Source organism: Amphiprion ocellaris, chromosome 17 (genome assembly GCF_022539595.1).
Source record: "Amphiprion ocellaris isolate individual 3 ecotype Okinawa chromosome 17, ASM2253959v1, whole genome shotgun sequence".
Taxonomy (NCBI): Eukaryota; Metazoa; Chordata; class Actinopteri; family Pomacentridae; genus Amphiprion; species Amphiprion ocellaris.
Genome location: NC_072782.1, coordinates 15,638,980 through 15,654,478, shown reverse-complemented (window position 1 = coordinate 15,654,478; position 15,499 = coordinate 15,638,980). Strand labels below are relative to the sequence as shown.

The 15,499-nt window shown below is 38.6% G+C and overlaps 1 protein-coding gene across 13 annotated transcripts in view; it reads right to left on the bottom strand.

Annotated features, from left to right (window-relative positions):
* Positions 1 to 1,934: 1,934 nt before the first annotated feature.
* dab2ipb (DAB2 interacting protein b) overlaps positions 1,935 to 15,499 on the bottom strand; it is a 195,039-nt gene continuing 181,474 nt past the window's right edge. For all 13 annotated transcript variants that reach the window (XM_023291112.3, XM_023291108.3, XM_023291109.3 and 10 more), the window contains 3 exons: positions 8,756 to 8,958; positions 8,592 to 8,679; positions 1,935 to 6,514 (listed from right to left, as the gene is read on the bottom strand). In XM_023291112.3, coding sequence (XP_023146880.3) covers positions 6,347 to 6,514; positions 8,592 to 8,679; positions 8,756 to 8,958 — 459 coding nt within the window. In that variant the 3' untranslated portion in view covers positions 1,935 to 6,346. The remainder of the gene's footprint in view (positions 6,515 to 8,591; positions 8,680 to 8,755; positions 8,959 to 15,499) is intronic.

Sequence of the window (15,499 nt, the reverse complement as noted above, 5' to 3'; positions counted from 1 at the left end):
ACCATGATTTTGTACATAAAATATGTGTGTTCATAAGTATCTGGCACACTTAGAAATTTGATTGCACTATTGTAAATAATTTGTTTTGATGTTGATGTTGTCTCTTTGCAAATTTTGCAGTTTTGTTACAAAGTTACAAAATTGACCATATCTCAAAAAGCAAATTATGTACAGACTCCAAATAAATTTCCTGTGCTTCCAAAGGATATTGTGCAACTTTTTTACATTACAAATTTGAGGGATACAGCTATGCAATTTCTGTATTTTGAAATATATGTGAAAAAAACAAAAATGATTTTCATTTCTTTAAGGTTTATTGCACTTCTAAGCAATTTTTTGTAGTAGTTAAGACATAAGTCAATACATATTATTAAAATTTGGGTTATTTTGATGTAAAGCAAATAAAAATACTCCAAAAAAAATGGCACTACAGCATGTAAAAATGTAAAATTATGTCCTGGCGGACTTGCACAATGGTGGGTCTTAAAGGGTTAATTGAAAGTGATTTCTTGGACACAGATACAATTTTTTATTTTCCATATAAAATTTGATATATTGCCAAAAAAGAAATATCTGTCATGATTATCTCAACTTTTAAAAAAAGAACACAGTTAAAACATTTAGAAGGTGGTTGTTGTTAAAGGGTTAATTTGGTTGACATTTTAGTGATATTCAGTCATTTATATGAATAACTGATTGTTTCCATAATTATGGAATTTGTTAAGACATGATCACAATGAACACACACACACACACACACACACACACACACACACACACACATATATATATATATATATATATACACATCCCATGGACCTCAAAAGTCCTTAATTTATATACTGACCCAATAATGTTGGAGATAATTTTAACATGTTTATATTCTGTTGGGCAAGACTGGATCGGAAGCCTGGCACAGCTTTGAAAAATATGTTGCATCATATTTTATAACCTGATCATATGCTAGAGCAGTAAAAAGTACAGTTTTGCCTCTACATTGCAGTGAGCTAGGAAAATGAGGCAAAGGAAACAGTCAAGTTCCCCATTATGCAACTATTACGTTTACCCTTTTTCACCTCATATATTTGCTCGAGCTAAAGTATGTTCTGGGCAGCTTTGAGAGAAAGATTCATTCCAATAAAACATTCAGTTACGCATGAAATAGACTGAAGTGGAAATAAGACTTCCACGCCGTTACTCTGTACTTGGCAGGGAATCATGCAGTCCTCAGCTAGTGGCTCTGTTTTCTCGCCTTTGATACTTTTTGAATCACGAGCACGAGCACCGGAGAGAGTAGCACGACTAGTAGTGTTGTTTCATAAGCCCGACGCCCTGAATGTGTGTCTTTGCCGCAGGGAGCCCGTTCCACTTGGCCAAAGAAATAAGTGAGCCTCACAGGGAGCAATTAACAACAGGGCCTTTCCTTCAGAATACACACGATGAAGATCTGTTGTTAATGAGGTCGGCTTTTCCCATTCAGTCACATGTAATTATAACAATAGTAGTGTGATGATAATATCTCATAGGATGCCTCTCCTGCCTTTTAAACAATTGCATTGTTTGGTACATAACTTTCAGATCGATTTACAGCCATTTCTTCTGTTGTTGGGGCCTTTTCAGGCTTTTTGTTAGCCACGGTAGGGAATAACAATCAGGCAGTATGTAGGTCAGGCTCGCTAAGACAAGTAGACGCTGCTCAAACGGGTCTTTCACATCCCTCCATCATAACCTGCACTCTGCCTTTGGACCCCGAGTCGGAGCATATGTTCTCTCTAGCTGCTTGTCATCTATCTAGGCCTGCTTAAGTATTTAATGAACATGTGACTCATCACACACGCTCGCAAATTAAGCTTCATTTACATTTCAGAATAACAAAGCATCACAGAGAACAATCCGAAGGAAGGCGACGGGACAAAGACACAAGGCGGATGAGATTTTTTAAAATAGCTAAATAAAACTTTAATAGGTCTAGTTGCAAATGTACATAAATTGCACAGCCACATTTTGTCAACACAAATTCCTCTGTACATTATTGTTTTGTCACTGTCGTCAAAGGAAGCAGAATCCAGCAAATACTTTATACTTTCAACATACTTACAAAAGTATTTTCTACAAGATAATAGAAAACATACAACATCTTTTGCTTTATTTATAGCTTTATATTTTTGATTAGTCTTTTCTCGGAGCGGCCGAACTGTGTCGAGAGTGAACTCATGGTTTTCTGATTCATAAAGTTAGAGCTGAGGTGGGATCATGGCTGGGATAAATGAAGTGATAGCTGAGAAGCCAAATTGGATACTAAACATCGGTGTGCCTTTTTGCTTCAGTCTGTGTAGATAAGACATATGTGACAGCCTTGTATGAGTAAAAAAAAGCTTGTTTTTGTAGTTTAAAGCAAGACTATGTAACCTTTGCTGATCAGCAGCCACAGTTTTATGTTAAATTACTGTGTAGCAATAGTTTAGCATTTAGCTAAAGAGCTAAGATATGAATTCAGAGTTATAAAGTCGGTGAATTGAATTAATGTACCCCTTGTAACATTTTTTTTACCCCAAATTTGCTAAGATTAGCTTTAACCCTAGGAAACCAAAACCAGATAGGCACATGCTAAATAGCTGAATGTTCAGCTGCATGCTAAACAGTAAACATCTGAGTTTGAAATATTGGCTTCAAATTTCATACTGTTCATCTAAACATACCTAGGTTAGCACTTACTTAATTAAAAAATTGCCTCGTATTTTAGCTCAATTGCTAAGTTATGGGGTAAGAGTCAGAGTGACCTGAATCAGTATACTTTGAACAGCAAACTTTAATTTGCTTTGCTAACATTAGTGGTAAAAAAAAATCCAGTTTAGCTATATGTGTACTGTTTAGTATGATACAAACAAGAAGCTTATGGGTTTTTGCAAGCTCATAATGTCAGTAACATTTTAGCTCCATAAAATTTCAGACGCTAGTTTAACTTTTGCCTAGCTAAACAATACATAAACATTTAGCTAAGCATGTAAGGGTCATAAAGTCAATGAAATGAATCAATGCAATTTCCATATGTTAAACGTATTTGAAGTTTAGTGTTTACATGCTAAACAATAAAGGCTCAGATCATCAAGATGTTATACTATTTAACTAGCATAAATGCTAAATTACTAATTAGCATTTAGCTGAAAAGCTGTTTGAAAAATAACACAAGTGGAGAAGGGCCATTAAGTCAATAAATGCAATTAGTATTGTGACTTTTACTGTAAAACTGGCCAAAGTTTTTGCAAACATTTGCTTACTATAAGATTAGCAGTCTAGGGAAATACTAAACAGAAAAATGTTTAGCGGCACGCTAAACAAAGACTTGTTTCGCAATAACTCATCTTTGAGAGAAAACTTTAGTTTTCTCTGTGACCTGAATGTATGCAAATACATGAAGGGCACACGCTAATTAAAACAGCTTCAGTTGCCAGTTAAACAGTAGTTGAGCATTTAGCTTAAATGCTAAGTTATTGTAACAGCACCACAAGTACAGCAGAAACCTGCAGTTAGCTAAAATTTGCAAACGCTGGGTAATATTAACCACCACAAGCTACTGGTCAAAACAGTAGAAGTAAATTAAGGCTGTACGTTAGCAGAAAAACCTCTGAGTGAGTTAAATTAAGAGTCTGTGTGTTTTATTGCTAATTAAATTGTGTAAGATGAGAAATGTGTAGTTTCATCTATTAACAGTAACATAGTCTTGCTTTCGTTTGTGCAGTTGCACACTACAGTTTTAGGGCTGGATGCCTGACAAGATATGATAATTCCTGTAATTTGTTTTGCAAGCACAGGATTTGCTAGTCTGAGGTGATTTCTGTCTGGAAAAAAGCTAAATCGTTCTCTTAATTTGATATAAAGGTTTGAGATTGAGTCGTTACAAAAATGCCGCTTCTCGGTTTTAAACTTTGCCACGGTTTTAAACACCAGAAACAGGTGCCGAGTTAAAAAAAAAAAAAAAGAAAAAGAAAAAGCTAGTTATAAACACCAAGCACTGAACGTAAAAGTGCATAGAGCTAGACTGATGAGAAATACAGGATTGTGCTTGTGAATCTCATCGAGACTGGACTCAGCTTGGCCTGAAACCCAGGAGGCATACATCCCAAGAGTCAGACTCCTACTTAATCAGTTTTTTGGCTAGTGATATTCCACTCTAAATACAAAACAATAGCTTTAACAGAGAGAACACTGAAAGGTTAATTTAATTGTATAGTTCTAACCAATGAGGACAGATGACTGAGCTATTTCATATTTACAATATCCATAATGATACAGCAGAGTTTGAGCACAAGATACATTTACAAAAAGCTCTGATAACATTAGGTAAAAATAGTGTGAGCATTTTATTTACACTTTCCCAGGCTGTCCAGCCTCTTGATACACTCAGCATATATTCATGTCATGTCTGCAGCAAGCTATTCATCGTCATCATCATCACTGTCCAACTGGCAAACAAAGAAAACAAACGGTGATACTGACGCTACCATTGGCTCTAGAGCAAGGATGAAGCATGCAGAGCCTCACGCTTGATGTATATAGTTTGTTATAGGTAAGAAAAATGAATACAAAAATATACAAAATACAGATGCTAAGATGGTAATGGAGCGACGACGGGGGGGGAGAGGTTAGAAGGAGCAAACCCCATGTTAAGACCAACTGTGACTTAGCATCTTCACATTCAGAAGAACGAGGGATGAAGGAGGGGGGAGGTGAAAACGAGACGGAAGAGGGGAGAGAGGAAGAGATGATGCCACTAGGATCAATAGAGTCACAGTTTGGATGCAGCATACTTCATTACCACGGACAAATAAAGCAGTTAGAGAGAAAATGTTGTAACTAAGGAGGCCATCGTAGCAAACGGCTCACCGGTCCAGTGTATAGTATGAGCGAGTGCCTCTAAACACGTCTCTCAATAGCTTTTGTGCAACTAGAGAAATAAAAAGACCGCACGAATAGAACTCATGATCCAACCGAAATCCAGATCTGGGTTTGAGTGATCCGTGTCTCTGAGAGCAGTGATGAGCACCAGAAGAAGAAACCGATCACATTTGACTGTGCAAACCACGCAGACGTTTCTCTCATATGTGGCGCTTACTATGTCTAAAGGGCTAAAGCACGATGGATTCGAAGATGGCTGAGGTGCTGATCACTGCTCGGCGGGGTCTCCCTCTCCAGGGCTCGAAAGCAAGCTACACACTACAGTCTTTCATCGCTAGAGAAGAAAAATAAAACTAGATCTCACTCCTAAATAAAGGGCTGCTTTTTATATTTGAGATTATCAAATATAGGTATATGTGTGTATACTCTATAGAAGAAAAAAAACTGCATACATCTATATTAAATTTCATTAATATAGTATCACATAGAATTCATTTACTTTAGTGTTTATAATACATTTAAGTGTGTACAATTTATTTCTGTATTCTTTACAAATCCACAGTATAAGTTGTGCCTTTTTTTGCAGAGATAGAGGGAGCTGTGGGATAAAGCCGAGGTGTGTTCCTTACTTAAGGCGTTTCATGTACCAATAGCTTTTCACAAAGTGCACTACATCGGGATGGAGGAAGAAGGGGGTAGCGGGGTCAGCGGGACTCTCAGGAACACACCCAGGATTAGAACGGGAGATAAAGAAGATTGTTTTGGACTAAAAATATCACTTTTTTTTTTTAGCTCCTATTTGGTTCTTTAAAAACAATGACTTCAGAATAAAGCACTGGAAAGTAATCCTCTCAAGACAACTAAAGCGATAATCCTCAATGCGTGTTGTTGGGTTGAAGTGGGTCCACTTGGTCGTCGAGAGGGAGCAGGATAAAGAGAGAGAGGAGGGTTGCTAGGGGCGACCAGGTGTGGCGGTCGTCACCGTGTGTGGTTATATAGTGGTTCATCCCAAGCACAGGCGGGGGCTTGAATCGTCCCAGCGACTGCGTACATCCACCGGAAAAGTGTCTGACTGACGACAGCTTTGAGTATTCTATGTACAAGCTCTGCCCCGCCTCCTCTGGCCGTCACCCTGGTAACGAAGGCCGTCTGGTGATCTTGTTGTCTTGGTGATCTGTCCGTCACATTTAAAGTTCCACCTCTTCTGGCCGGCCCTTTCAGAGCGACGCCCTCGACTCCTACACAGTCTCCAGAAAGTGGAAATGACTTCCAAAAGTACTGTCTGCTTTGAAATCCCCCACACACACACACACACACGCACACGCACACGCACACAGTCTTTCAGTCTTTCAAACAGGCATGCATCCGTGCATGCACGTAGACATCGTCTCACTGAATTACTGTACACACTCAGGCACTCGACACTCACTCGGGGCAGATGCCAGTCTGTCTAACAGTTGCTGCTGTTCCTAAATTCTCCGTTCTCAGTGATCTGCAGTTTGGTGGGATTGGTGGGGGAGATGCCGTTGCGGGTCTGCATGCTGTAGCGCTCCTTCAGCTGGGTCAGAGCGCTCATCAGACGGGCGTTGGCGGCGTCCAGCGATGCTATGCGCTTCTCCTGCAAGCACACAGAAATACAGTTGGATATAGAGTCTCGTCTGATTGAACTGGAGGTTATTCGAGACCCTCATACAATAGTATTTTCCTATTTTTATCCAAAAATATTCCTATTTCTTAGCCTTTATTTATCATTACTCCTATTATTTACAAAAGAGATGAAAAGCAGATCATATAGAAGATAAATGAGAACATTTTTCCTGATATCAATGTTGTGTAATAGCAGTGCCATGACAGAAACAAAGAGGGAATGATTCAGCATCACACTGATGTTGAGCAAAACGTTAAAGCTGTAGTAGGCAGGAATCTATAAAAGGCAAAATATGAAAGAGGCAGAAAAAGCCAGTGTGTCCAAATATACAAGACTTCTTCTGCAACTCATCCATCTTTCCTCTCTGTCCTATATCACTGCATGAGCACATACTTCACGTGCACACAGTCAAGCTATAAGTAAACATTTATTTGTGGCGTCACCCAGGATTCAATCCCTTCCTTTGGAGTGAAAGTCCTCAGTCTAACCCTGTTCTCACATCAGCCTTTGTTGCTATTTATACTATATCTCTGGTTGGTGCAAAGCCCTCTGATTGGCTCAAATCTCCTGTTAGAGAAAACAAAAGGAGCTAGGATGACGCGTAGAAGTCTAGTTCACTCGCAGATGACATAAAATACAATATGTTGAAAGATTTGTGTGGAACTTTTGCAAAGCGATGCTAAAAAAATCCAGCATCCACCAGCTTCAACTCCACATTAAATTTTCTGTCCTTCCATCACCGATACCTGCTTTATCCTGTAGAGGTTTGTCGGGGACTGGAGGCTATGTCGGCTGCCTTTGGGCAAAAGGTGGGGTACAGTAATGGATTTAATTTATTTAATTACAATTTAGAATCACCAACTAACCTACTATTCATGTTTGTTGACTGTGGGAGGAAGCCGCAGCACCCAGAGGTGACCCAGGCAGAACAAGGCCTCAGATGACCTGCTAACTATTGCTAACCACCGCTGCATCGTGTCAGCGCATAATGTTTTCTGTTATTTATTTAGGAACAAATTCAAACTCCAATTAAATTCACATTAAGGCATTATAATTCCGAAATGATTTACAGCAGTTGTCATAATCAGACTCATACAAGGGGGCCACCTGAGGAACCTGTTTGTTGGAAAAAAATGCACAAAACAGAAAATAAAGCGGCGGTTAAAAATCTGTATGTACAAGTGGTTGTTGCACTAGGCTGAGTTGATCCACAGAAGTGCGTTTCTTTCCCTGCCTTTCTAATGACCTTTTTATTTTCCTTCTTCTCTGTGCCTGTTTACAGAGCGAGACAACTTATTGCTTTACCGTGGCGTATTTGTTTGCAGATGCAAACACTCATTACTGTGGGTGTGAAGGAGATTAATCACCTATGCACGTTTGTGTCTGAATTTGTGTAAATGTCACGTTGGAGCAGAGTTGCATTTCCTGAGGTGCAAACACTGTAATCTACAAAGACATACATAGACATTTTCCACCTAATTCTGTGCCTGTGTGTGTCTGCATGCAGGGAATGTACATATTTTCCAGAGTATACATGAAATTGTATCCAGAGCTGAGTCCAGCAGGTTTTAATCCTTCATGACAACAATGATGCCCACACACTCATTTGCTGCTAAATTTATAATTATATTCCTAACAATGAACATTCACAATTCCGCGCCGCAAAATTCTCAAAATCAACACTTTTATTTGTCCTCTCAGATGGATTTTAAATACAGTTTTGTACAAATAATAACCGCCATGGATTATAGGGGAGCTACATGTTGACAGAAAACTAGATAAGCAATTTGTAAATGTATGTTTTATAAGACAGAGTGGGAGGGAGCTGAGGAATTCGGCTCAGCCATTCAGGATTGTCAATGCCAGAGTGGAGACAGCTATGAATTAAACATCTCTTTGTATGTCAGTGACCCTTTGTTTGCATGAGTGACAGCGCACACAAATTCGAAACACAAAGATTTAAAGTATCTACAAAACCATATGGAACCTGCAGAAGGGAACGCTAAAGCTCTGCTGTCAGTCAGCGTATAGTGAAGAAGAAACCGACCTGTGCGTCGATGATCTTCTGTTTGGAGTCCACCACTGCCTGCATGTCAGAATGATCCTTTTTGAGCTCCTCTTCCACTGACATTAACCTGGAAATGGAAGGAAGTGTTACAGGAGGCACAAGAAATGATGCATTTCAGCAAAGCAACTTCTTCTTCTTCATACCTGCTGATGATGCCCTTCATCTGGAGATCTTTGTCGTCCTGCTGTCTGCGCAGACGTTCCTCCGACTCCTCCAGCCGGGCCTGGTACTCCATCAGCACCTTCTGGGCCTGTTCGTCCTGACCTTTCAGACGGGCCTCGTACTCCTCCAGCTTCTGCACCGACGCCCGCAGCTTCTCCTGCAGCACTGCGATCTCCTGCTGGTACTGAACAAAGAAGCAGGGAGATGAGGAGATTCTCGTCATCGCTGTTGTCATTATCATCATGATCATGATCAGGCCTATCCTCTTCTTCATTACCATCGCCGACAAGAACAAAAAAGACATCTCTCAATCAGGCCTGAGATTAAGGCTGAGTTGCTCCTCAGACTGGGTATAATTTCTGTCCGGAATCGAGAGACGACCTCTATCAGGGAATCACGCGGTTCATTTACGAGCAGTTCTCATAATAGCGCATTTATACTGAACCTTTCACCACTACTTTCATTCAAAATTGGTGTCAAATTCAACTGTTCCCTAGCTGGGTTTGGTTCTGAAACCAAAGACAGGTCAAGAGATTAAACTAGGAAAAAAAAAAAAAAAAAGCAGACAGAAAGAAAACAAAGTGATTTTAGGGTGAGTAAAGACAAGAAGATGTGAGAAGGGAGGGATGTAACCAGTGAAGTGGGAGTCTAGTCTGTAAATAAGAACTGGAAATCTGTCCCTGACCCATCGCTGGACCTTTTGTAAAGCAGTTCTCCTCAGGCCAGCGGAAGAATCAAATCTCGTGTGGATAGAAAAACATACTTCTTTTAACAATAAGGGATACTGTGGTCAGTCAGCATGTCACTAGATAAACATTAAAGCTGGGCTCAGACCACAGGAGTTTTAAAATCCTAATAGATTCAGAAAACAGGTTGCATCATGCACATAATATAATCACACTCTAAATCTCAGACACAGTACAAGATTTGAAAATAATGGCACGGCACTCATTGCAGGGCATTTTTCTTTAAGATCATCTTGCCAGAGGGAGCAACCAGACAGCAGAGAGCCACCTCACGTGGGGAAGAAAATGGAGACTGTGGTGCAACAACTTGCTGTGATAGTACTTTGCAGTGAGAAAAAAAAAACAATAGCAAAAGCTTAAATGAGTCATGATGAAGAAGATGGGAAGATGATGTGGTTTGACTCTTCCTCTCTGAGAACTGATGGTAATATTTGTAGCTAACATCAGCCTCTAGGGCAAGATTGTTTAGCATTGCTTGGCAACAGTGTCTGCTGCCATTCAGATTTTAGCTCCTAAATATCAAACGTAAGGTTTCGGACTGAATCTGTGAAGGGGTTACATTATCAAACAATGTGGGTCAAACATTGGTTGATACCAAGATTCCAAACCAGGTTTCTTCTTTGGTTGTAGGGGAGGTGCAACGGTGGTTAAGTGACATTACAGATGAGGAAATTGACCACAGCAGTGCACGGAGCTGATGGGAGTAGTGTTTAATATGAGTACCATCTTATTTTAGATTTACTAATTAACATGAAACATAAGATACAGCTGTGGCAGAAGGGTGTGCCTTCAGTTTCGTAGCTATTTGGTGGTAAATCAAGGTAAGAATTGAAATTTTGATGTTCCTCAAAGAGAAGGCAACAGTTCAAAGACAATTTTGGCTCGTTGTTGAGCAGGCCTCATACATTTTCTTACTCCAGTTAAAGGACTGAGGTTAACTAAGTAGATGCTTTTGGATGTTCTGAGAACTAGACACAAAAATAGAGTTCACCTTTTCATGTGAGAACTACTCAGCCGTCAGAAACCTTTCAGCTGCTGATGAAAACCAGACTCTTCTCATTGACATTCCATCCAGGTACAGCTTGACAACCATTTATCTTTTAATGCGCTGTATCTTATATTTTTCATTATTTTATTGTGTAACTGTATCTTAAGGGTTGGTATTTACTTATAGGTATACAGTGCTTGACTTGACTTTAATAAACGTCATTAAAAACCAGAAATGTCTACCTGTAACTAATACAGGAACAGTCATGGGTTTCCAGTAGGATTCATCCTCTTGGGACCTTCAAACTATCATTGTAATCCATCCAGTAATTGTTTATTTCAGCTTGGGCCATCAATCAAGCTGCACTGATTGTGTGGCTAAAGAGGATTATCGGTTCATTACATTTTGGCATAATTATTTTGCTTCGCTTGATTAAATTCTTGTCTTTCCAGGTGTTTTAAACAAAACGTTTTTATCTTTCAGCTGTAACAGATGGAGAACAATGTGAAAGACAAACTATCAGAGCATCCAGGATTCTTATATTCGATCGCACACAGCGAGGATGCTACCTTTCCTTGTCACCTTCTACTTTTTTTCTCATGTCACTCTGATGCCAACCACTGGGACATTTTCCCATCAACTCCTTCTTTCCCAGCGGGAACAGTGACCTCAAATAGATTTATCTTATCGGCCGCTCTGCTCTTTCTCCGCTCTTCTCTCCATCTTTAATATCCATATGTTCTTGTCACGAGATCCCCTGAGGACGGATGACATCAACTGTATCTGTAAGTGCCTTTGTTCTGCCCCTCAATCCCGAGACTGGTCTTAAACAATCTACATCGACTATACTCCAAATCCCCACTGCCTTTCCCTGTGCTCTCTACTCCTACCTGCATCCTTTCCTTATACATGAAACAAAGTGTGTCAACTTAAAGAAAATCAAGCTGTTGGAGGAGACTCTTTAAATAAAAGACATCAACCACATCCTATCCTTGTCCTCGTCCCCCTCTGTACTCGTCAGAAGGCTCAGAGCTGAATTAACTAAACACTTGAGAAAAACTAGGCTTAAATTGGCTCATTATTTATAACATTCATTCAAGCTGCTATTTGGACAATTGCTATTTAGTTTTTGACAGTTTATGTTAATAAAGGTATCTCTGAAATATAACCTCGAGCGTTTGTAAATATTTATGTATTTTACTCAGCGACACAAAGAACATCAGAGTGATTCAATCTTGTTTGGTTCCAAGTGTCACATTGACTGTAACTGTCCTTTGCAGATGTGCATTTGAAATTCAACAGACTAAAGAGTATAATTAATACGTATGAATATTGATAACGCAGAACACAACAAAAGAGAGTTGGAAAACAAAGGTGGTTTGAACAGATGCGTTTCTGCACCTGCTGTGTTGATGCTACATCTGACAATGGTCTAGTTAGGTTAGATTTCCATCCATGTCAACGTTAAACATATTTCACCGGACGCAAGGAAGTCTCACAGGCAGTAAGACGTTCAAACCAGGAAAAATAGGGAAAATACCGGAAGGAAATCACACTACCATTCAAAAGTTTGGGGTCACTTAGAAATGTCCTTATTTTTGAAAGTTAAACAGTTTTTTCAATGAATATAACATTAAATTATTCAGAAATACAGTCTAAACATTGTTAATGTGGTAAATGACTATTCTAGCTGGAAATTTTTAATGGAATATCTACATGGGGTACAGAGGAACATTTCCAGCAACCATCACTCCTGTGTTCTAATGCTACATTGTGTTAGCTAATGGTGTTGAAAGGCTAATTGATGATTAGAAAACCCTTGCACAATTATGTTAGCACATGAATAAAAGTATTTCCATGAACATGAGATTTCATGGAAAACATGAAATTGCCTGGGTGACCCCAAACTTTTGAACAGCAGTGTACATGAAGGATTCTCCCGTCAAAATGTAAAGTTAACTGTCACAAAAACCTATCTATAGAGGCATGACATAATATGTTAATTACGCAGATGGTCTATCAAAACAACAAGATGTTTATTTCATTAACTGTATTATAAATACATATAACATTTTTTCTTTTTTAAATATATGCAATTATTAGAACTTGACCGATACTGGATTTATACAGTCTTTTGTAGGAAGAAAGATATTCTCACATCAATAATATCAGCTGATATAATTTATACATATGTTAGAGTTATATTGAAAAGAAAACTAATTATGGGGTGATTGTTTATTAACTTTACAGCAATGTATTTCACAAACTAGTTACCAGTTTACCATTAAGGCACCACTTGACTCTGCACCATCATCTGCTTAGCTGTAATATGTACTCTGCTACATGTGCTGCAGACAGTACTATAAACAATGGAGTTAGAGCTGCTCTGTTGGACAAGCTATATGATAACCTGTACCTAAAATATTCCAAGCAAATTTTTCTGTATTATGTTCTGTAAACATTTTCACATTGGTGTATATCTAACAACAATTACACCAACACTGCTATATCTGTGGTAATCAGCTGATCTGCCAATGGAAATATCAATCAGGCTCTAACAATTATGCATGGAAGAGTTATATGATTTATGACTGTGCAGTTTCCTTATGATTTCACAATTTATACAATGTAAGCTATTGAAAATGTTATCTTGATGACAATTATACTAAAGATCCTTCTCTACTTAATACACAAATAGACATCAACTTCAACATACAACTTTTCCTATTCAGTAACGTGCAAACGATCTCTTGATAAATCAAACTTCAAATAACAGTTCATTAAAAACTCATTATTGCAGTTACGTATATCTATGATTATCTGATTTATTTATATTCGATCCAATGATAAGCATCACGCCTCCTAACAAGATAATACATTTCCTATTTTGTGGTTAATGCCTAAATAGAGTGTGTAAATGAATGCGAGCATTTAAACTGACTGCCATTGCACCTGTATAGTTAAAACTGTATAGACCATTAGTTGCATATTGTGTGCAAGCTGCTGTGAAAGATGTAGTGTCTTCCAATCCTTCTCTTGTTGCTGCTCTGCTATTTTAAGGTGGCTGCGGCTTCTTTGTTAAGACTGAAGTTATTGCCTTCTTTGGTTGCTCTCCCTGCCTGAGCTGCTGGCTTCCATAAAGTATGAGCTATGTTAGGATGACAGGTTTGTATTCATTATGGATGGGGGCAAAAAAAAAAAAAAAAAATTAAAAAAATGGGGGAGCATGTGGCAGCCAACCAAAGCAAGGAAGCGGAGCTGAGGGTGAATGGATGTAAAGGCTGCAGAGAAGAGAAGAGGGAAACGTAGGCAGGGGAAGCAGCAAAAAGCCTCTTTCTGTCTCTGTCTCTCACACAGATGCAAGCGCACACAAGCTCCAACACGTCTGTGTGGATGTACGGCATGTGAATACACACACATACACACACCTGGTTTGGGTTATTTCAAAGATAAGAAAGAGGGAGGAAGTTGTAAGGGAGGTGCTTCCAAGGTGAAGGGAAGAATTTGTTAATGAAGAAGGGTAAAAATGCAATATTCAACACTGTAAAAGGTCAAGTGTTACTGCAAAGATAATACCCAGAACTGATTCTTTATTTAGATCTGAGATAAGAGAGCTATTTAATACTGATTTATTTCCCATCTGTTAGTGTAGCTAGTGCACAGTCTGGTAAGTCCTTCAAAACTGGGTTGATGAGGTGTTTAATACTGCAGAAACGTCCCACCTTTTCAAATGTGGGAATTTGATCATTTTGCCAAATAAATAGAACATATTTAGGTTTTGTAGTTCTGTTTGAGTAAGACAGGGCATCTTAATACACCTCGTAAGTTATGAAAGACATCTTTCTCTATTATCTGACATTTTTAAGGCCAAACAAGTGGTGGTTTTTGTTTTGCTTCTTTTACAGTTTACTGTGGTTATTTTTTCATTACAATATGAAATCTTGCACTTCTATGGAAACGGTACAAGCATTTCTACAATTAGAGAGAACTCAAAATGTCTTCTGTGCAGTATAACAAAGTATTATTATATTAAATGTTTAAAAAAAAGAAAAGAAAAAAATGAAGGCTATATTTCTTTGATTATTTGTTTTACAAAAATTTAAAAGACCTACATCAAGTACAACTATTCCAAGTGTCCACAGGTGTTACCAATACTGGGGAAAACATGGTGATTCTACTTGTTATTATAGCATCTGGTTAGAGCAAATTATTTATTTTTGGCAAATTTTAAAATGAGACATAAACTATCAGGATTTTAAGCTTAGATTTGATCACTTTACAGATGAGTGGTTCAAGTATCATCGGGAAAGCTGCCAATTCTCTGATTTTGCAGTCCAGCTATGGTAAATGGTGTCATTTTGGCGATTTTCCAAAGATAACATGCTTTTCAAACACGCTGATGGGTTTTAGGGTTCAGAGGGTGAAAAGAAAAATTAATAATCAGCAGATTACTGGAGTTGGTGCAGCTTTAGTGGTGGTATCTGATACTGGAGCCTGCTGAGAACCACACTAATATTCTTGCCTGCTATATTTAGCCTCATAATTAGTTGCTCGTAGTAACTGCTATCTGCCATTATTGCTGTTACGATGACTCTCTTGCAGTTGAGCTCACTGCTCGATGTGGAAAAGGCAAAAAACATCACAAATAAACACTAAAAAAATCAATTTTGTGAAAAAAATGCATTATTTATAAGGTCATGCACAATTGGACTGTTGCGCAGTTTATGCTAATTACCTCACTCTTGGTATAAATGTGCATAGTATGGCTTTAAGTGACATTTTAAGTATGTCTAACATGCTCAGAGGCAAGGGCAAAGTGGGAATAAATATAACGGATAATTAAGTGCAGAAGGGATGTTTTAGGACGGAGGTACATGAGGGAGCTAATGAGTGGTAAAGAAAGGAAGGACAGTTCAGTGGCGTATCAGGGCTGAAGGTTGAGGTGGTTTGTGAAAGGAGGGGGTTGGTAAAGGTCAGAGGTTGGATGGCAG